The sequence below is a fragment of the Melanaphis sacchari genome, unplaced genomic scaffold, assembly GCF_002803265.2.
Source record: "Melanaphis sacchari strain LSU unplaced genomic scaffold, SCAv2.0 Contig31_pilon_pilon, whole genome shotgun sequence".
Lineage (NCBI taxonomy): Eukaryota > Metazoa > Arthropoda > Insecta > Hemiptera > Aphididae > Melanaphis > Melanaphis sacchari.
This window is the reverse complement of record NW_020271193.1, coordinates 3,375,742-3,400,851: the sequence shown is the minus strand read 5'-3', so window position 1 is coordinate 3,400,851 and position 25,110 is coordinate 3,375,742. Positions and strand designations below refer to the sequence as shown.

General features: G+C 30.2%; 1 protein-coding gene across 2 annotated transcripts in view; it reads right to left on the bottom strand.

Moving 5' to 3' along the window:
* Window positions 1-7,596: 7,596 nt before the first annotated feature.
* Window positions 7,597-25,110, bottom strand: part of LOC112596425 (max dimerization protein 1-like) — a 167,670-nt gene continuing 150,156 nt past the window's right edge. For both annotated transcript variants that reach the window (XM_025342094.1, XM_025342095.1), the window contains 3 exons: window positions 16,435-16,651; window positions 8,287-8,404; window positions 7,597-7,658 (listed from right to left, as the gene is read on the bottom strand). In XM_025342094.1, the coding sequence (XP_025197879.1) occupies window positions 8,289-8,404; window positions 16,435-16,651 (333 nt within the window). In that variant the 3' untranslated portion in view covers window positions 7,597-7,658; window positions 8,287-8,288. The remainder of the gene's footprint in view (window positions 7,659-8,286; window positions 8,405-16,434; window positions 16,652-25,110) is intronic.

Here is a 25,110-nt window from a genome sequence, read left to right as displayed (position 1 = left end):
GGTTTTGGGTAACAACTACTAAAAATCGTCATGATAGTGTTATAAGTGAAATTTTGCAAAAATATATGGGTAAGGTAGAGATATATAATTACCAAAGCTTAAGATTCCTACCTACAAACAAATTCTTTCTACTTCTATTTTATTTTTATTTTATCCATCATATATGTATAAAAAACAATAATGATTTTGAGTGCTATAACATAGCGTTTGATTAGTATTGATAAGTAAATATGTATATCATACAATTTTTATTAAAAATTATAGAATACAGATTTAATAAATAATATATTTTTATACCTGTTTATGATATCTGTTATTATTATTAAAATTAGAGATTTAATTACTATAATTATTTATTTATTTTCTTTTTTTTGGGGGTAGGAAGGTAAACTATAACAATTATATTTAACAAATTATGGTGTCTATGAATATAGTGGTGAAGGTCTATCTACCACTTAAATACTTTACTGATAATTATCATTACTCATGATGTGAATAATTTATAGCAGTTATTCAGTTTTGTAGAAGTATAAAATTATTGAATATAATATATTTAGTTAATACTTTTTATATTATAATGTGTGTGAATGCAATTATATTAATAAAAAATAAATATTTTAGGAACCAATGTTAATAATAGTTATATAAAATGGGCACAGAAAAATAATATTCAAGCATAATGGATTTAAAAAATAATAAATGATGGTAATATACAATAAATTAGAGGTCAAAACAGGATTGCAAAAATTATATACTTATTTCCACTTTGTAGTGTCAAGAGAGAAGAGCAATCGACCCTTCCTACACACATACACACACGCGCACACGCACATACACACACACACACAAATACACACGCAAATTAGTAATAACTGGCACATGATTTTCGTTAAATTATTAAAGCAATTTTAATGGATATATTTGTTGTTGAAAAATTAATCATAAAATTTAATAAGTAACAACTTTTTACTTTTACATATTTCGGATTTTTTGAAAAAAAAAAAATAATATCATAATTGCGACGAACACATATAATATAGTACGTGTGTTATAAATAGTTTATTATGACTTTATAATGTCTACGCTACTCGTAAATACGGTTTTTAATTTAGCTCGCGGTAATCAAGAAATAGCGTGGACTATAACGCAGTGGTCTTACCTTTTATACATGGTAAAAGTAAAACAGATGTTGGCAAATCGTAAATAATAGTAGTGACAATCCTAGTCATTTGTATGTATGATGTTGTTAAATTCGTAGGTCAGAGAACTAATAAAAAAAAAAAAACTGATAAAATTTATTGAGCAATCAAAATTTTTTTGAAATATTAATATATAATAAGTTATTTATGTTTAAAGTGCAAAACAGTTTTCTATATTAAATTTTATTCTGGAGTTGAGCGGAAAAATGTTGACGATTTAATACTAAAAATGGAAAAAGTAATATTATTTATTTATAATATATTTGATTAATTAAAAAATAAAAGCTATTATAGGCGTATGATACGTACACCGAAACACTGTTTGTATATATAATGGATATATAAAAAAATATAGGTACCTAGCTATTATTAACATACCTAGTAGCTACACAAATATAATTGAAGTATTTCAAAAACCTTTAAACTTCAATCAGTTTTAAAGGAGATTCTGTGAAATGAGTAAAATTTTTAATAAAATGCGTGTGATTATTAAACGAAATATATGGAAAGTAATACAAATAATTGTAAAGATTGTAAAGACTATACAATATTTATTTGCGTCCTAGATTCACTTGGTACACTGATGAAAGTTGAAGACGATTGGTTCTGATTATCTGATTGATTCATATAAATCATAATAATACTATACGATTGATGAAGTCTTGAGTTTTGATGTTTTTGCTATACGAAAAAAAAATCAATTAAATATCCACGAAACGATCGTGTAATTCCTATTTTTAATTTATATTATTTACATATATCTGTCACTTGTCAGTATAATATTATATTACACGCAATTTTAGATAATGTATATCTAAAACTAATAGACAAAAATATTGTATATTGAAGACAATTAAATACCGACTAAAAAACAAACCTGAAGAGCACTTATACTGTTGAGGATATAGTTTTTTTCTAAATAGTGTCCTAATTGGGCTGCAAGATGTATTGTCGTATTGGGTTTAGTTTAACAGTGGGATGCAGATAAAATATAAAATAATTATCTGAGTTTTAATCGAATAATTATTTGTATTGTCAACACTAAAATCTAAAGAAAAATATGCAGAAAAAATCTGAGTCATTATCCTGTTAATAATTGCTATTATTTTACCGTCTGGACTCACGATTTCTGAAAAATATTAATGGCCAGGTGGTCAACAAAGTAATTTAATATTAAAGCCGCTTTATATATATATGTGTGCAGACCTTGTGAATTGTAAACAGTTGAAAATTATTTTGGGGCGCGTAGAGTACATTTCCAAATCGATTTAGCGGTCAGAGTCTTGATGCTGTTATTCATACACAGAGTCTCGCACACAAGTGAAATACAAGACCTCTCATTATACGAGTACATGCGCACGTTGGCAGAATTAAATTACCTACAATATTTTTTGTGAGATCTGACACTGCTTCCGATATCGCTTTGTTGGCGCCGTCTTCGTATTTTTCTCTCTCTGGAACGATGTAGTAAAAAAAAAAAACGGAACTATTTCGCCTATTTTCGTTTCTCATTAGTTTTTACATCGATCATGTGGAAAATTGGTTTACACGTGAAAAAATATTATATCGAATGAAAGACGTTTGGACATTTTGGTCGATGAAGTTGTTAAGCAATATTTTCATGTCTATAACCTAGCTGCTGTAAATCATATAAGACACTGTCGGTTTCACGGAAAACTGTACATGCTTGTATGAACCAATAGACAGATATACACAGGATGTATCTTTTTGAACTACTTATAAAATAATTATTGAAAGGAAAATAGATTGGATTGTTTCCAAAAGTGTATCAATACTATACAGTATTAAAAGTACTTAAAATCATAATAAAATATATCTTTTATTTTTACTTAAAAATAATCTTTATCTTGTACCTATATACTTGAATTACATACACGTAAGTAAACGATACCGTACCAGGCGTGTTTTTTGTGGTCCTAAATAAAAAACGTAATAACTTAAATCTAAAGTACAAAACGAGTTCTTTGCAAGGTGACCTAAATTGGTTGATTTTTTTTTTCTTATCGATTCTGATAAGACACAAATTATTATACGTCTTTCCGACTTGCTATTGTTTTTAATTTGTACAGTTTTTAGAGAGGTTTCTTTTAAGTTATGTTAATAATATCGACATTTTCTGCTTAAGGACCGTGCAAAATATAACTATCAGATACAGCCACCAATAGGCCTTACTCGTGAACTTATCTCAATGTTCATTAAATAGGATTGTAAGTTTCTGACCGGCCTTGATTTCTAAGGCTATTATTGGAAATCTGTTTTTCGCCAAAATAGTTTAGTTATCCTTGGTAATACTACAGTAAAGTTCCGTATTATTCAAATAGAAAACAGTTTGATGTTAACTTAGAACACGTGTACATATTCCGATTAATTTTTACCCATACGAAATTCTATTGTCTTGTTTATCATTTTGCTATTATACAGGATAATTCACTAAATATATTCACTCCTCTTTTATCTTTTCATAATGCATTTATTTTTTTATTCTGGTTTTTGAAAACTTTAAAAATAACAAAAGATTATAATATTTTAAGATGTTTTGATTTTTGTTTTTTTAATTTAAGAAGTGTTTTGTAGTTTAAGAAATGTATTTATTTTTTCAATTTAGTAGTTCCTGAATTATTAATATTTATGTATTAAGAATAATAATCCTTGATTTATTACAGTTGTACTTGTTGTATTATTTTTTTGAATTTCGATTTACATGCATCAAAAGTTTTTAAAGAAACATCAGATTAATAAAACGAAAGCGTACTTAAAAATTACGAAAGTTAGAATTAAAATTAATATAAATTTATCATTAAATGAAAAATTTAGAGTATAGTTCTTAAATCACTCTGTATAATTTCTTCTCTCTTTTTTACGATTTGAGTGCTTCACTGCACCAGATGTTTTCAATTTGAATAATAATATGTAATAATTATTATTGTAGACATTTACAAAAACGGAGAGAAGATTCAGAAATATGATATGAAATCATAAATTAAAAATGTTTTGACCCTGTATAATTTTTTTGTTTTGTTTTCAATTTTCCACCCGTATGAGTGTATTTCTCTTATTTCTCCTATTTAACAAGCAATCCCATAATGTGTAAAATGCACTGTAGTTACAACAAAAACATAAAAATGATAATCATCTATGCTCGGGACATTGTGCATATTATGTAAATTTAAAGCCTGATTTGATACAATCTGATACAAAATTTATTTTAACAAAGTGTATATATTTCTACATAAAAATGTAGTTTTAAGAAGATAGATAATACATTTTTTTCCATTAGTAGTTGTTTAAGCTATAATAATTAGCTCTGAGTCACCTAAATAAGAAGTTTTTATCCTCATAAATTTAATTTTAGTTTTTTTTTTTTTCATGTAAAATTTATCGTTTAATATAGTTAAAAATTATTTTGTTCGCTTAGTAAAAATTAAACACTAATCAACTATTTTTCAAAGAGTATTTACATATTTTTTATTGTTTTTATTATATTAGTGTACACGCAAATTTGAGGATCGATATTAATAAATTTCACGAGTAGTAGAAACAAAAAATATGGTTGTAACCTATATAACGTGTAGAGCATAAATATCTTTATAGTTTATACTAATATTTTTATTTTATGTTACCTATGCTATGTAAAAGAGAAATTATTGTTATTTTTTTTTTTTTTAATTTTTAGTATTATATATATATTTCACGTGTAATCTTACCGACAGCAGTCGAGTGCGCGTTATTTCAGAAACTAATAAAGAACACCTGTGTTCTGGGGTAAATAAAAAAATAAAAAATAAAATAGGTACACAATGGGTATATATTATATACAAAATATTTTCAAAATCGTTTCGCATAGTTAACACTATAAGTATAATATATCATAATATTCTAGAATAAATTAAATATTTTCCAAAATCAATGTAATCGACGATACAATTATATGCATAATATGTATATATTTTATAATATTATCTCGTGGACGTTTATCATAATATTACATTATTAATGAAGGTACTGGCCATTTTATTAAGGTACGTTTTATTATATTTTATACATAATATGCGACTATGTAAAATAATACGTATGTTTTCAGGAAATTCTAAAAAAAATAAAATATATATGTATAATATCATAAATTACACATTAAATGTTTACCTTCGAGAGAGCTTCTCCCTCCTCACACGCACACACCCATTTCAATGCAGTGTACGTGAAATCCTTAGAGAAAAATATGATCGATGCGTCCGACTCAACGTTTCTAAATAATATAGAACACTACATTTGGCTTAATATGTATTATATTGGCACATAACGACACCGCGTGTAGATACATACATTATCTCATCGACTTTGTGCCTCAAATAGATATTGTAGTAAAGGAATATTTTCTCAAAATCGCGACGCGCCACCAAGGTGTATATCATTATAGATGTGTATACACATACGGGAATACCGGTAAACCGTATAGGCCGGACGATTGTAGACTCTGGGGAGGTGTTCTGTATTCCTGGAAAAGCAAACTGTGGCATTGAAATGGGAACGTGTGAGATCAAGAGACTGAGTGAACAGAAAATCCGTTTCATCATCCCAGAGGGTTAGCTTAAACCACACTCTCCCCTCGATTTAAGGTTTACGCATTGTGTATTTGAGAAAGTCAACCAATCTATACATAGACAAATAGAGAGAGTGAGATAGATGTCAATAATCCGTAGTTTTTGTATTTTTAAAATAAATTTTATCATACATTCGAAGTACTATTATAACACTACATTTATGGTTAAAAGATAATTTTTCGATTATTAGTTTCAGACACACAGAAGTGAGTTTAGAGACAAGTGAGGTACTAGAGTAGTAGAGAAGAAATTTACTGTAGGGTTCACTGTCGCCCTATCAAACCACTCGTCTTGCATTGAAATTATTATTTAATCATTTTGTATTTTGTTACAGAATATATAATTGAAAATAAGGATTTAACGTAACTAAGATATCATTATGATGAAATAGTAATAGACTTTGCAAACATGTATTTTTAGAGATAGATATTGTAATACTATATTATGAGTACTTCAAATGATATTGAAAAACAAAACACTATTATTGTCTGATAAAATAAGTCTTACGTAAAACCAACCCGCTTGTTTAATAATAAACATATATCTATAATAGGGGAGTTTGGTTATCATTCTCGCATAATATAATATTCATAAACGATTTCCGTCTTAAAATTCGATTCGCAACCAAAAGATATACGTTGTCGTACATTTTGGTATAATAAATGAAAAGTAAAAAGAAAACCTACTTTTATTCAAGAAAAAAAAAAAAATTGAGAGACTGTTTATTTTTTGGTTTGATGAGAAATATAATTATACGTGAGTATATATTATATATATATATATTTAGACGGTCGCGACACGTATGGCCGTCGACCGTTTACAAACAATATTCTACGTAAATATTAAAATAATTTAATAATTATACATAATAATAAAACATTAATATTATACCGCAAATCATTATTGTAATAACAGAAAAAAAATTGTACGTCTATATTGTAAATATAATATTTTATATTATACTAATAGTAAGAAAGAAATAATACAATAATTACGAATAATGAGATACTGATAAAATTGCGTAAGGGTTAAAAGTTGTTGTATATGTGTGTTGTTATACGTATATATATATATATATATATAAATGTAAATTCATACAGGTAATATATAATAATATTATATTGTTGACGTTTATAATTTGTATTATCGTTCATTTCCATCATCTGCACCTCTCCCACGAGAGTTCTGGCCAATCACCAATGTATAAAATAATAATAATAATAATAATAATAATAATAATAATATTAATAATAATTTAAGAAAAAAAAAAAAAAATTGTATAATATAATATTATTTGGTGACTAGAGCTGAGTAGTAAATAATATATTTATTTAATTTTTTTGTCGTGGACATCGGCGGTTCGGGTGAGTACACGCGCGAAGGAATTAATAATGATTGGAAAAGAGAGAGAGTGATTGAATAAAATAATAATAAAAAAAAAAAAAAAAAAAATGTGATTGTTTTCGTATAGCCGTCATCCAATCGGTCAGCGTGTAATCGTATCGCGTCCGTTAGTGGTTAAGTGACTTCCGGTCAAAAGCGCCTTTTCTCGAGGTGCTGATATACGCGTTTCACAAATAATATATATATTTATATATACACACATACACAAACGCACACACATATATATATATACGTATATCATGTATACAATTTTAACGTGTATATACATATAAATATGTTTTATAAATTAAAATATTATTTCATACATTTTTTTTTTTAATTATAATTATAATTTTTATTTTTTTTTTTTTATTAATATATTATTTTTTTTCTTCATCTTTGCCGTTATATTCGTCGTCATCTTCTTCGTGTCTTGGTCAACATATATTTGTTTCTAAACAAAAATAATATTACCATAACGTTAATATTGTAACTATGATATAGTTTAACATTTTTAATTTAACAGTAGATAAGTTTCCTACAGTTGTAGCGGCTCGGACAATGTGGTGCAGAAGAGTATCTCACTGTGAAAGATATCGCAAAAGATAAGTTAGAGAAATGACTTGTCGAATACAACACCAAAACGCGATACGATAAGAAACATTGTGTGTTGATCGCTAATGCATAGGCGTAATCATTATACCGGGTTTAGTGTAATGATTTGGTAATCGAAATTAATGTCATAGTCGGACAATTATATTTTTAATATGTTTTTAAACGCATAATTGCTAATCATTTCTGTAACCGAAAAATTAATATACGACGCGTATCGAAGCGTTTAATGTCATTAATTCTGTTTTGCCAAGTCAGTTTGGTGGTCACTTATTGATTCGACACAGTTTTTTGGCGTGCAGTTCTTATAATATTATTGTATTTAACAGTGCTTGCATATAATAAGGGGCGTGTATCACGAATGTTTTTAACGCGGCTTCGCAATGAAAATATTATTTCACAATAACCGTGGTATGAAAAATACATCATACTGATGTAACGATTATAATATAAAAAGCTGTTGTACTCACGTCTAAAAGACCATTTCGGATAATGTGATGCGGCAAGTAGAGAGTGCAACGCCGCTATCGCTGGACCCAGATTGTACGCTGCCTGTGTCGCTCACCCATCCGGTCACGTCCACTTCGTCTGTTGAACAAAATATAAATTAAAAAATTAGAATATTTATTATATATTCCTATTTATATATACTTAATATATGTAGAATGCAATGCATTCGGTAAATAGTAATGAGTATACTTTAACGGTATACGGACGTTTACACCGTATAATGGTGGCGTGGTGAGGGTGTTAATAATTATTTTGTATACACTATTTACAGTCATATTATTTCATATATTTTTTTTCCCTGATAATTTTTTACTAGTTGGGCAGCAATAAGACCAGTTTCACCTGGACAGAATGCATGCGTATATTATAGTATAATATAGTAGATAAGAATTCATATCGTATGAAAACATAATTGTGTCAATAATAAATGAGTCAATGTTTGGTTTCATAGGTATACATTATACACGTTATACTATAAAATTGGTACCTACATTTTTATTTTGGAACAAAAACAATACATCTGTATCATATCCATAGCTCGAAATCTAAAAAACAGTGGTCGGAGCATAATTATATTTCGCTTTTTATCCGGCCACGTTCTTGGTTTATTGAAACGTAAATTATACTTTCCAATATCTACACTATTTTTCACCAATCTTTATACCCTTAAAATATCAAACTTTAAACTTGTTATATACGTACATAATATTATATTTACGCTAAATAAAACTTTTAATAACATAATAGTAATTGAAAAATAAAGTTATGCTTGTAAATTTTAACTATAAACTTTTAAGTATAAAAAGAAAAATATGAAAACATATTATGATCGATAATTTAGAACACCATAAAAAACCATTGCGTTTAACTCTACAATTATAATATAATTTTAGTGCAGGTACCAATTAATGTACCATTCGTTATAATAAAAGGCTAGAAGAGTAAAATCGACTATTGTGAATCATATGTACTTATAGGACCTAAAACAGTCAGATAATCTATATTGTTCTGAATTAGTTCAGATGGCGACCCCTCGACTTGTTACCTAGTTGAGAGACCTTACTTACGTAGATAATTATTTTAGTAGATATCCATTATACATTATATGATGTAGGGCGTTAGAAACAAACTGTTCGCGATGACGATGTATGGCATCACTACAGAAATAATGAGAGAGAAGTTCAGTCCTGGCCAATTTATTGGCTAAAAGGACTAACTACCAATCGAGAATTCGGGTATAGGGTATAGGCGGAGAGATGTTGATTTATTACCAAAGCAATGGGTGTCGTCGTCGTTGTAGCCGTAGTCGTTCTCGAGAGAATAAATCTCTTCTCGTCGGTATTAATTGCATTCGTTCGGGTCATCCGGTGGTCGCCACCGCTATTCAATGTACAATCCTTTCTACTTGCCGTTACATTCACATCCTCAGTTGTGTACGCTTATCTACAGTCCGGGGCAAATCTATTCTTCCGCCACACTCCTTCTCACCTTTTCTATCATTTTCCCTATGTATCTGTTTCGTCCGTTTCGGTACAGCTACGTACAAACGTACATTATATGGTGCGCGCTTGTGCGTGTGTGTAATCGTGTATAGAGTATACTGCTGTAAACACATCGGTGTGGCAAGGAAAAGGAGGTTAGAGATGACGGTGGAGGTGAATTATTAACGCGCATGGAGGATCGGCAACGTTGCCGATCTGCCGTAAATCATATGCCCAGCAGTGTGGTGATAGTTAGGGAGCGAGAAAAATATAATAATAATAATAATAATAATGACGATGACGACTGCAGCAGCACGGTATGTATTATATACATCATACATGTACATATAATAAAAGTGGCAACGTCATATAACAAACACACACACAAATTTATTATGTACATAGTCGCGTGTAGCGAAATTCATTTCGGGGTGGGTTCCGTAAATAATGCGCATAGTTTTTAAACGCTATAAATTACACAGGGACCAAACCACTAACTCCGCTGCTACTGTCGTCGTCGTCGTCGTCGTCGTCGTTGTCGTTGCCGCCGCCGCCGCCATCGTAGTCGTCGTTATAAGGCCCGTTTTGATTTCCGGCGCGCAAAAGCCCCTCTCACTCTCTCTCTCTCTCTCTCTCACCGCGGTCGCTTCGCCAGCACCGGTTTTGATTTATCCCGGTATTTTATTTTTTCCCATCTTCCGTTACCACCAACACCACCATCCGTTGTCGGTGGATTCTCTGTGTTTGCCCACACACGCCACCGCTTTCCGCAGCACACAACCAATCCCGCACCGCGTCTCGCGGTTTTCCGGTGGGAGGTGCGACGCGCCAAAACGTATTTCTTCGGATTTCACGATTTATGTTGAAATGCGTAAAATACAATATATAATGTTATATATTATTATGTACACGATGCTTTCTAAATATTAATGTCACGGATGTATATATTATATATTGTTATTTTCGTCGTAGTAGTTTTTCCTAACGAGCTGTGGCGCGCGGTACAAGGAAGGGTAGAAACCGCGTCATAGCACATGATTTCGTCTCTCTGGCAGAATGAATAATAATAATAATAATAACAATATTATGCATGTGAATAAATATAAGTCTTTTCGTTGTTTTTCCTCGCTCGTGTTGAAAATGAATTAATGTGGTTCTAATAATTCTAGAAAACATACATACTGTAATATGTCTTATGTATGTTATAATATTTAAGTGCCGTGATAAAATTCCAGGTACATATTATATGCGTGCATTAGTCTTTAAACGTTTTGTTGAGTATCGATTAAGAGTACTGAAGTATAAACGATAATTTATAATTAATAATTTTAGTTGTATAAATATTTCTGTTTAAAAAAAAAAATTAACATGAAATAAAATCGTAGTTCAGATAATTATTATTTCATATTTGTTTAATGTAAACACTACGATGTTATTTTATCGTCCCGTGACGCATACATAGACAAATTCGACAAAAATGTTTGTTATATGCAATGGTTAATGTAGGATATTATCTTGAGTTATTTTAAGTTTAAAATCGTAAAAATAAATACATCTATTTGGAACAATCGCTGTGTTGCGGAGTAACACAGTTCATCATCAGGTGAATGGTTGCAGAATGTCATTTAAGTTGTAATCATGGCCATAATCATTATTATCTTCGGACATCGTCTACCACGGTGTAATTTCAAACAATACTCCGGACAACAACAAAACGTGTTATATAATATACGTAGCAGAACGATCATCACACGGTGCAACTATTAAAACATGTGCATTGTGAATATACACACAAACACACACATATAAAATGTTTAATATATATATATATATATATAATGTATGTATATTGTGTTTGGACATAGGATTAGGGCACCGGAGCACTAAAACTTTTCTTATTTCCTCATCAGAGAGAGATGGCGGTAAGCGTGAATTCGTAAAGCGGGGGTATTTATGGTGTGGTGGTGGTGACGGCGCAAGGAGATATTTTACGGAGCAGCAGTGTGCGTGGTTATACCGTCCAAATTACTCGGGAACGATTCAAACCGACGACGACGGACGTATTTCCGTCCGCAGACCCATTCGACCGGTTAATGGAACGGAAAATTGAGCGCGCGGAAAAAAGTATATATATATATATATGTATATATTGATGAAATTCGCGTCGAAAACGAGATCCCACCGCGACCACCACCTATCCTTCACCTATTGCGCGTTTTCTCGTCTTGTTTTTCTTTCCGTCGAATTTTCTTTATCTGCGTCCAGAGGGCTCAAAACTAATAACGCGGTAAATCGCGAGGGGTCTTCTCTCTCAATCACTCTCTCTTTTTCTCTTTTACCAGCTCTCTAATACGTCATTATATCCGTCCAAACTACTCCAATCGCCATCACGGAAGTCATAAAATGCGTTAAAAATGTTTTCTTGAAAATATCTCACCCAAATATAATAATATATTATATATATATAGGATGATTATTTTTCATTTTGATTAATGCGATATATTATCCAGTCATTATAGGATTTTACGGCATTGTATTCCACATTTTTTTTTTTTATTATTTCTATAAATATATTTTGCGGTAAATTACAAAAATTATAAAATAAGCTTGCGTTTATGATAATAAGATTCACCTGATATAAATGGGATTATTGACGACGGTGGTAACATAACTTTCTATGGTAGGCTGTTTATTATACATTATGATTATATCATATATAATGATAGTATTTGTAATTATGCGGTTACATTGATAACCAAGATCAGATAAAAGGTCTCTATGTATTATGACTAAGTTGTAAACTCTTTTATAGGACTGACAACAAAATGTCTACTATACCGATATATATATATATATTATTACAAGTATGTACATGTCGGTAGAAAATAGTTAAATAAAATATGTATTAAAATTTACAACTACACACATCTAATATATTTTAGTATATAGCTATACAACTATACTTGTTGCATGCACTTCTATATAATAACACAGTTTTTTTGAAAATGAAAATGTTTTAAAATATTTTATTGACTACACAGCATATGAAGACAGACGTCAGAAAGTTGAAATTCAAAGCGTAGAGAACAGAACAGTTGTATGTATACAATTAAATGAACTAAATCTGATCCAATATCAAATTATAATATAATTATATTATTACTATCATTACTATTATTATATTATTATAAATTATAACCCGCTGGGGGCCTTACTCCAGTCTTAGTAAAATTATGATATTCATTTTCGTCTCTTTAATAATTTTATAATATGTTGTTCAAGTCTCTTATAAAGAATGGTTTATAATTACGCGAATTGTCTTTTTTCCGCGAAAACCTTTAAGCTGAATTTAATGACGTACTCTTCCTACCATCGTGTAAAATGGTAAAGAGGATGATGAGGAAATGGATGGAGGCTGAATGGGAGAGATGGAGTTACGGAAGTGAAAAAATTGGCGGTCTCATCAATCCTCCGGTCTTTTAATTTCGTTTCTGTCAGCCTGGGTCTGCAAAGAAGAAAACTCGTCCGAGAGCATTATTTGCTGAGTTTATTAATGAAATTAACGAGAGCAAAAGGCGCAAAGACGTGACCCTGTGGCCTTTGAACGCCCCGGGTCTAAGATATTCACTCGAAAAACAATTTATTGCGGAGAAATTAGTTAATTTAAACGAGTTGAATATGCGTCTGCCGCCATCACTGCCACCCGACTGATGGCGTCATCCTGCAGAACAGCGTGGAAGGACGGATAAAAAGCTGGTCCTAACTAATGAGGGATGCCGACTAACGAGCTACGAAGTGTTTTCTTCTTTCCCTACGTTTGTAGGTTTTATTTCGAGTTTTTTGTTCTTTGCTCGCAATAAAAATTCTTATGGTTCTTATTTGATATTCGTATTCTGGCGAGCAAACGCATATTAATAATATTTTCATGCTTCCAAATAAATTGCTCGATGATTTGGAGAAATTTTGTTCAGCTTACGATTACTGACAACATTTTTTGGAAATCAGTATGGAAAGAGACGATATGTAAATATATTTTGAAATAAAATTATGTGTAATAATCGGATAACTTGTAAACTATTTCTTGAAAACGCGATGATAGGGTAGCGTTATTATAAATAAAAAAAAAAGACATAGAAAAATTACTATACTTTGATAAAATATAATAGAAAACGGTATTAGTAGATTCACTAAGCGGCTATAGTAACGATGTAGAAGTGTAATTTTTTTCATATAAATGCATTAATGGTTAATTATCATTTTCTATTATTATAATTATATCACATATCGTAATTGATGTAGCCTTTGAATGTCAAATAATAATTTTGGTAATTATGCATTATCGTATTACGTATATAATATGTGTAATGATATAATTCGATTAGAATACATTCCGTCGCCTTACAATTGCACGTTGGAGGGTTTCATTTGATTAATTTAGGAAGCGAATGTTTTAATACAGTTAAAACGATCATATTATCAGTGTAGTGTTCACCCGTGTTGGAGAAATCGTTAAAATTGGCCTTCCCCATGAAATGTGTAGTGTATCAATACAATATATACAATATAATATATTACATAATAGAAATAAACTCGTGTATTGACGAGACGGTCATCATAAACTAATTAAATTTGCATACAAATAATCACTCGTATTAACATAGGAATTGTACATATAATTTAAAATTTAATTTCGTGCGATGCTATGTGTATAATATGATATACACTGTCAGGATTGATCAAAATTTGTCAATCATCTGTCACAATCCACTAACGATAATTTATTATTCGATTAACTTAAAAAAAAAAAAAATCGTTTAAAAACACGTCAACTCATACTCATTCTGGTCCACTGATCGGAAATACAAAACACTAAATGTGCCTGACAGCTACTTATAATAATTTAATTATGTAATCGAAAATGAATTTAAAGCCCGTCATTCGAGGCTACGTACGGTTTACACTAGTATAATGTATATCACGGTGTAGGTATGTGAAGCACATGGCTATTGACTATAAGAGTATTGCGAATAATGGCTCTGCCGGCGGTCTTGGAGCACGCAGTGCGTAGTAAGGAGAACTATTTATATACATATATATATATGACTCTCACAAAACGTACGCTATATATACACGGCATAGTGTTGATTCTTAATATTTATTTTTAATTGAAAATCGTTATCTTAAATGTACGATATAAAATGTTCAAGACGTGTAAATATTTCTGCGTGTGACTAAATAGTATATTGTGAGGTGCGTGACATACCGTGGTATTATACTTATATATAATCAGGATGATACATAGGTTTGAAGTGCTACCGCCAAACAATATCGTGGTTTTTTCTGAAGGTTTTTAATTATTATACTTAATAGAATTTTCTATTTCATATTTTAAGCAAAGTATTGAATTCTTGAAAATTATATATTTAACTAATACGTTATATTATGCACCTATATAATATTACTTGTATCATCTACGTTAAGTAATAAATTATATTGATCGGTAAAATTAAATGCGAAATTTAAACAATTGTACACATGTTATAACATAAATACTTGTTAAATAAGATAACATTTATTTTAATCAATATTTTTAAATTTGTTTTCAATATAATTATAAATAACCAACAGATACTCGCACTTCAAGTAAAGTAACATTTCATTTTTATTTTTAATATAAAAAATAAAAATTGATTATATTTTTTTTGTGAAAAAATAAGAGTATTCAACTTGTTAATCTAATTCTTAGAAACATTTTAATGGTAAGAACGTTTATTTAATTTAAGTAGCTTATTTTTTATAATTTTTTAAAATATTAATGTTTGAAATAAATTAATTTGTAACGTAATAATTTTATTCAGAATATTATTTTCAAGAATTTTTATACATAAGTAAATCTTAAATTATTTATCATCCACATAATTTTCATAATTTTTATTTTTTATGTTTAACTTGTATTATTTTTTTTTTTTTTATTTGTAAAGTCTGTTTGTCACACTTTATACATGGGCTATTTAAGATTTTGAAATAAAAGTGTGATTACAAAAATATTTACTATACTTTTTTCTAAGAATATTATGATTTATCAATGTAAGCAAAAGATAAGAAGTAATAAAATATAATTAAAACATATACATTATTAATTTCAATGACTGTAGAAATCGTACAATATGTAAGAGTATATACACACCTATATAAGGCGTATATGTGGCTGTTGCTTATGAATTATGCAAGTATTAGAAATATTTGTGGAAAAAACTTTTGAATAATGCTTATATAGACAACACTTAAATTTTGATGATAGTACATGCGGTCGTCCGTCGATTGGTGCGAAAATTATAATACATAATTATAAGTTTAGCAGTATAGATAATATAAACCTTTGGTACTAACTCGGAGATAAGTTTGCCCTTTTTTGCGGTACCATCTCCCTCAAAAACTCTCATGAGTTGAAAAAAAAATTCAAGTGTTCGTTTATAACGCGATGATTTTGATAACCGACGATAATCAATCCGTCGGTCAACCCTTTTTCCTTTCACTCCCCAAGTCTTTCTCAGAATACGTAAATCGTTAATCATTATAATCATAATTGCTTATATTATTATTTTATTAAAATACATGATGACGTACCCGATTCAGATATAGATGGCGACGAAGACGTGCTGCATGCGGACGACGATGTTGATGCACCAGATGCGGTCGTGTAGCTACTCGACTCGGACACAGATCGGCGTTTGTTCACATTTAATGTGGTGGTCAACTGGTCTAGTCTCCGCCGCAGATATCTATGCTCTCGGCTCAGGGTGTCCTTGTGCATCATGTGTTTTTTCTCTTGCGATTCCAAATTCTGTAACACGTACAAGAAAATATTGCAATTAATAATCATATTATTATGGACGCAAAAAATGCGTAATATAAAATGAATTAGAAATTATTAAAAAGAAAATGTATTATCTTTAGGTTTAGTGATTAAGTGCTAATGGATTTATGTGGTATAGTAGTGACGGATGTGGTTGTGGTACAGTATGACACAAGAGGACAGATTTAAACGGGAGAAAAAAAGTCGCTAAATGCTGTCACGGATATATTATGTCGGAGAAGGGGGATAAGGTGAAAAGAAAGGTTACGATTTCCGATGACAAGCGTTGTAGTTGTTTTTTCCTACTCGCTGCAACGATACTCGTTTATAATTCATCAGTGTCTCGGTGCAAAACAATCGCGGGTGGTGCATACAAAGTAGTCTTTTAAGACTCGGGTATAAGTCGTCTAATAGTCGTTGCTTATTTTTCCTTTTTATTTGCCCGTAGTCTTTGTTATGCGCACGATGTTTTTAGCATACACGTGCGTATTTATATATGTATATTATAAACGTAAAATGTTTGTATTCTATTTGGTATCGCAGCCGTTCGTGCGCATACATTTATGCACGCGCACGCGTTTGTGTGTGTTTATGCGCATGTACTGCTACAGAGAAAGTTGCAGCAAATTTCAATTGAAAGGCGAGTGTTTTCGAGTGAGAAAATAAAAGCACTATTCTCAAGTCCGAGCTTAAAAAGTTGTATACATAAACGTATTGTCTTATAATTTATTACAGACCATAGGTTCCAAAATTGCGTAAATTATAGCGCCCTGTGTAACTGTTTTGTCGCGCAAAAAATTAAACGATTAATAACAGATTACTACCAAAAAAAGCTTCCGTCTGAAACTTCAGCGTGTCAAACAATACACAAGCGAATAAATAATTTGACTACAATACAAATAAAAATCATAGTCATAGAGAAGTATGAAGTTATAATTAAATTTTATTTGAATCAACTTACTGTCACGTATTTTTGTTTTATGCAATATTAAGACGTTTTTTTAGTGTAACTTGGTCTATTTATAAATTGCGATCTTAAAAAACGTACATATGATTAAGATGTTATAAAATTTGCATATAAATGTTCGTGTATTTAATGCAACGAATCAGTAGTATTTTGTTAAAAAAGTTAAATTAAAATAATTAATATTTATTATAATTTATTATGCTGTTGTTTTAAAATTATACTACTCGCAAATACTACGTATTTACACAAGTTAAACGTTTGTGCAATAAAAAAAAAAAAAAAACATTTCTAGAATCCGTTAAATTAAAACCATTGATGTCAAAACTAAAAAATACATGATCGCAATAATTAATATAATATTCACATTTTTCAAAGAAACCATTGACGAGTGAAGTGTAAACATATTAATCGAACGTGTAAATACTAGTAAATAGAAAATAACGTCAAACATAGACTAACGAATATGAACATTTTACGATGTCTTTTGGGTATAAAGTTTACATGAGAGATAGCATTAGTGATAAATGTATGTGCGCGAGTGAGTGAAATAAACAGAGATAGAGAGATAGAAAGTGATTGAGTGATAGTGAATGAGAGAAAGAGGGGTAGAGAATATAAAACTTTGACGTTGCCGAGAGTGCTATCATTTATAACACGGCACTGTAAATAGGCAATATAGCATCATATCTGTGTGCGAGTCCTGCTAGTATATTGTATTAGTATGCTGAAACTATATTTATATAGTATCATCAATGCATAATACAATTATAGTAAAACTATACTATTTCGACGTGAAATAATATTTATTATTATAACGGCGACGACGTGACTATATTAATTTTATTCGTTTTGAAACGACATCTATAGACATCGCATGGTAATAATAATAATTAAGGTCATCTGACGTAGACACGTAGACACGTGTGCAAGTGACGTTTTTAATTTTTAATTAATTTATCACTACGTCAGAATATGAATAATATCATACGCATGTTATGAACGGATATAATTTAATGGATTGGTGAGTTGCTTTTGTATAATATAGTGTAAATATAATATACAATTTGTTATTTGCGACGAATACATCACTAACACCTCGAGTAGTACGAATAAGAAACGACGTGAATTCTTGTTAGATACGCCGAAGGAAAAACAAGTTATTGCTGAATAAAATACGAATAGCAGCGCCGAAGACGTTCTGAAACAAGTGGGCGAGCATGTGTGCTAGAAGAAAATAACGATCTCGTGGTTGTAGAAAATGTCGCTTTTGTCGACTTCAAAGGACTCGATGCGGTTTTATATATTTATATAATACGTATAATCTATATAATGGTTTGCAAGCCGTGGTAAGGAAGAAGTGTGGCAAGCAGTATCGATTGTTAGAATCGAGAACGGAATAAAACGTACGGATAAGTAGAAAAAAAATTATCCCCTTACGGTGGTTTAACCCCGCAAAGTGTTTCGGCGTGTCCAGAGAGAGAGACACAGAGAAAGAGACTATATCATATATATTTATATATATATATATAAAGAACGAGTGAATGAAAGAACGTGTGGAACTATATTATTATACTTTACACCCCGAAGCCATATACCTACGACTGCTCTCGTCGGGACACTACCAAAATTGATAGCTCTCACAATCGCAGTGTGGATTTATATCTATAGATAGATATGGATGTGTAGCGCGCGCGTGCGTTTTAACTCGCTTCGTTCATATATTGTATACGTAAGCGGATCCGGATTTTCACCCGAGGATTCCATCGTGCGAGCAAAAACGTTTCTCTATCTCGTCACCAAGAATATCATTTTTCTATACAGATAGTTAAGATGAGATGGGGGAGGTTTCTTTTGAATTCACTATCGTTAGTTATACGCGGGAAGCTCTTCCCCGCTGTAACTTAGCGAGTACAATATGATATATACTGCCGTATAAAAATCGCCATTCGTCAAAGAAATATTATAATCATTTTATTATATTTTAGCATTCCGTTAGTGGATAAACCGAGTAACTATAGTAATACATCGCGTGTTTATGAGGCGTTTAACAAAATTCGTTATTTTAATCATAACCATAACAAACTTGTAAAAACATACGATATGTTGACACATTAAAAAAAAAAAAAAAAAAAAAAGAAGTAATAAATAAATGTCAAGTCTTGACAAAGGTATTACTGCTTGTACTATACTATACTATTACCGGCTCTAGCTACCATAGTTATGCACAAAATTACATATTATTTTTATTAATTACATTGTCATTCATGCCAGTTCGTTGCACTCCGCCGTTGTTAGAGCACTACAAATTTATGTAATCGATTAACAACATAAAAATAAGTTAAGCAAACAAATATTTGACGGGTAAACCAGTTAAAAGTGCAATGTTTATAATCTCGAAAAATTGGTGTGACCGTCTGAGTTGAAATCACTTTCACTCGAGCATTTTATATTCATTTCATTTGGGTGCATTATAATAACCTGACAACTTATGGCAACAACTATAATAATAATATGGTATTTTCTTTGTTTTGTATTTGATCATTGTTGAGGAGCGCAATAACAAATCATAAAGCTTCTAATTAATTACTAACCCCGTTGTAGCAGTTAATAATATATATATTATGTAATTATTGAGAAAACTGAATTCAAAAGTTTCTAATAATTAAAAAAAAAAAAAAAATGGCTGAAGGAGAAAAGAAAAAAATGATTGCAAATTGACGCTAATATTCAACTGCCACCAACCGGCGTCAGATTTTTCATTAAAAAACTCTTAAAAACTCGATAATGAACGTTTTTCATTTTACAGCCAACTTCCATTCCCTACCAGTTTCTCTCCTTTGATGATTTATTTTTAGAGCTTCAGTCGTTTGTTAGTCGCCGCGCGCGCGTTCTTCGCTGCAGTCACTGGCAGTAATTAATCGGCCGAGGTGATTGCAACGATTTGTTGTTTCTGGTATGAATACAAATGTCTCACGACCACAGAGTTTTGTTTTTTCCGCTCCGAAAAATTACTGAGCCCGAAAGTTACCGGTTTCGTGGGAAATGACAAAACTATAGTCGCTATTTTCACATAAAAAAAAGCCATAGTAATAATAAAACGATTACGAAATTCATGTATATTTTCCTCCCCATCGGTGTATAAATTCAAACCTATGTGGTCATAATTTATTTTCAGTAATCGAGTTTGGAAGTAAATCACATACAATATTTTACCGTCTTGATTTTACGCGATTCTGATGGCCTATCTAATTTTAATGACTTTAATTTAAAACACAATTCGGTTTTATATGTGCTATATAATATTAAATAATGCACAAAAATCTCTAGTTTTTGATAGTACCAAAATTAAGCCAAAGATAAAATGTAATATATGCTTGGTAATAACGTTATCGTTTGGTCTGTATAACTGCAGGAATACAATTATATTAAAACAATTACGTCGAATCCGTCTGAACAATGCGTATCTTGGCGAAAAGCGAGAAGTATCTCTTCACATCCCATTAAAACTCAAATCAGACCTGCCAGATGATAACGGGAATACAACAATAATAATATGGTAGCTATATATTATTATTATTATTATTATTATTATTATTATTGTGTAAACGGCAAACAATAGTTTCTCGTACTTGCTATTGCCACGTCTTTAACCGTAAGTCCGTCACTGAAATCCTACATAGAATTTTGATTGGAGAATAACATTTATGCACACAGTGTATATATATACACATTATAAATTATACGTAAACACACATCTTTACATACAGACACAGCAAAAGGAGTTCGGTCACCGAAATCAACTGCGATGGCGAAGGTAAATAATGATAATATTATATCAAGCGGCTTCAGTGAAAACAAGAGTAAACATACCCAAACTCTATTGTCATATACTATTGTATTGTAAATATTATATAATAGTAGATATAAACACAAAACGGCAAGACTTGAAAGATTAATTGTAACTGAGACTAACATGTAGCTACTCATGTTTATTATATTATTAAGCAATAATAGATAAGTCGAATTATTATTAATCTTATTTTTTGCTTTCATTGTAACTAAAATCTAAAGTGTGCTTATAGAAGATTATTATTTTGTTTCCAATAAAATATTTTCAAAATTATTTCATGTTTTCGAAAAAATCTTAATTCTAACTATGCGTTTATACGTCTATATTTAGACGTTATTTCAATATTTATTTATTATATTTCTGATTATTTAAGGCAAAATGAAAAATTTTATATTTTGGTAGGTAATATTATTTTTCAAAAAACATTTAAATAGACTATTGAAAGTGTATCTATTGCATTGTTTTTAGTATTTATCAACAAGTTTTCATTTAGACGAATTAGAATATTTGTTTAAATATTATAGTTATTTTGCATGAACTTTGAATTGAGTTATATTTAAATATTGGAGATGTACATCGAATAGAAAATAAAATAAATATTAGAATAAAATGATCGGGTGTTAAAATAATAATAATTATAATTCGCTGTATTTTATGAAGCATACACCGGTTGATGAGGAACTACCAGAATCACGTACATTTATTATCGGTGTAAGGTATCATAAATATACATAAATAATAATAATTGTTTAGCCAATAGGGACTCGTCTGCTACAGAAAACTGGTCTTCAAGTGTATACGTGCTCCGGTTACGCAGACGTCCAAGCTGTAGTGTGGCCATGGGCAACGACGACGTTGTGGATTTTGGTTAGTCGACAGGTTAGGGGGGTGGGTGAAACACGCTGTGATATACCCTCATAATTAACTCCCAGAGGTACGGTCGCCGTCGGGTTAATTGAACAAAAAGCCGGTCGTAGTCTTCGTTGCTGCCGGCGTCATCGTCGTCGTAGCCGTCACACCCGGTGGGCTCAAGTCGTAAAAAAGAAAGCTTTTTCGCTTTCTGACTTGGTTGGTTTTATTATTAAAAAAAAAAACTGTAAAACAAAGGCGTGAATTACGTGACTAAAGTGCCATGCTACAGTGTAGTGTTTTTTATTTTCTACCATAAAATGTCGAACAATTATTATTTGTCTCTTTGTATGGCAACCTTAAGCTCGTGAAATAGATTTTTCGATTTGTCAGAACGATAGTCAATAAACAGTGGCAATAATACAATAATGAAAAAAATTGAAACGAGTAGAATATATGTCTATTATTAAGTTTTCAAATAATCGTTTTTGGTAGTGTTTTATTTATGAGAACTTAGTTACGACAAACTTTGCTATTAATGAAAGATTAAAATATAATAATAATAATAATAATAATAATAATAATAAATAAATAATATCATTCGTTTTCACTTCAAAACTTATGAAAAACTACTAAGACAGAGATTTCCACGAGTGAGTTAAGCCGATTAATGTTGGATCTAAGTAGGTTATTTCAGTCTGTTAAATACGATATTCTCCCAGGTAAAAATGTTTCATATGGTGGTCCAATTGATAGGGAAATAATGTCAAAGAAAAGTTGAATAATAAATTTATAAATAAATATATATATATAGCAATAATGCTTTTTTTTTTTACTCAAAACATTGTTTAGATGTTATATAACATATACACTTTTATGAAATAAAACTTCTTAAAATAAATATTTTCTTACTAAAAAAAGTGCTTAAAAGATAAAGAGAATTATTTGAACTTATAGTATAGGTAATAATTAAAGTATAATAATAAATATATATTGTATTCAATTATTTTTTACATTTTATAATATTTTTATACTGTGTAGACAATTTTGACATTTAATATGATGTATTTATACTTATTTATGTGTATTTTATTTAAGTAGAAATCATCAATTTACTACGGGTTTTTAAAAGTAATATAAAGTTAGTACAGTGTCAAGATATAAATTACAGAAGGTCACTTTTCAGTGAATGAAGAATAGAAGTATAATATAATATAATATAATATACGATATAAGTTGCTTTATTAAACATACAATAGTTTTGAATTGTATATTGTATTTAGATTAATATTATTGTTTGAACACTTCCCACTTCTTGATTCAAGATTTTTAATAATTTACTAAAATGTTCGTAAATATCCAATTAATCAAATTTGATGAATAGAAAATGTTAATAACGATAAATCATAGTTATTTATTATAGTCTACAGCGGTGTAAAGTCTCGACAAAATAATGTAATTATATATAATATTTGATATGTTAAATACATAGAATTTCAAAAAAAAAAAAATAATAAATTAAAACGCATTTATTTACTTTTAAACATTTAGTTTTTTTATTTTATTATACAATCCCTTAACACCAAAAAAAGACAAGAAAATAAATGTATTTTTAAGATATTTTACTTTTAAATATAATATTATGTTCATATAAAAACGGATGCGTTATTATAATAAATTTAGTTAGAGAATACTTAGTCTAAATAAAAAATTAATTATGATTATTTATATTTTAATATGCTTAAACTTAAAATATAAGTGTATACGTATTCGGAAATATTTAATACATTGTTACTTTTATAATATCATTACGAATTCTAACTTCTATGGTCAACACTAAATCGGATTCTATAATTTGTCTACAAAATATTTCTAGTCGAGGAATATCGGTAGTGGCTGAGATGTATATGTTAGGTTTTTGTGACATGAAGATAAATATCTTACGAGAAGGCTGGCCAAGTATGAACGACTGGGACGCATTTGTATGGCGAAAACATTACATGAGACAACCTAGCCTTGAGGGTCTAATCGTCAGCATACATACGCACACTAGTGATATCTTTTGGCCCACCAAAGAAAGAACAACGATTTCCGTTATCTAACCATATATATATATACAATACATAGGTCGTTTCTAGAGGGTCGACATTGATAAGTTATTCGGAAGTATAGTCTCCAGTCTCCACCAACACTCGTGTTTACAGAGAGAGAATGGGACATTTGTATAACAACCAAATCGACAATGGTTTAGGGTGGTAGTGTGAATTATCGGGTACGAGTGGTGAAGGGGGGGGGGAGAAAAAAAACAGTCTTGTCCAGTGGCAGTACAGCTCAAACTAAAATGAACAAACAAGTTCGATTGAAGAATGAAAAGAGAAACAGAGAACGAGAGATGAAGAGAGAAAAAGAAACAGAGAGATAAATAAAAAAAGCTTCTACTAGGTTATTTATTCGATATCTTTTTTTCTCTTTCTGTACGTAAGTTTTACTTTTTTATCATAAGAAAAATAAAACTGGCGCACGCAAAATTACGTACAATAAGACAGAGTCCGCCATTTGTTATTATTCCACTCCCTCGACGTGTCTCGACATGGTTTTCCTCACGACCCTTCCGACTGTTACTCCTTTGCACATTCACCCGTGCCACTTTTTCGCGCTTATTACGCGAGGCCGCGAGGCTTTAAGCGATACCATTTTTCTTTCTCTCTGTTTTGGCGTGTTCCTTCACACATACACACACACACACACACACACACACACACACACACACACACACACACA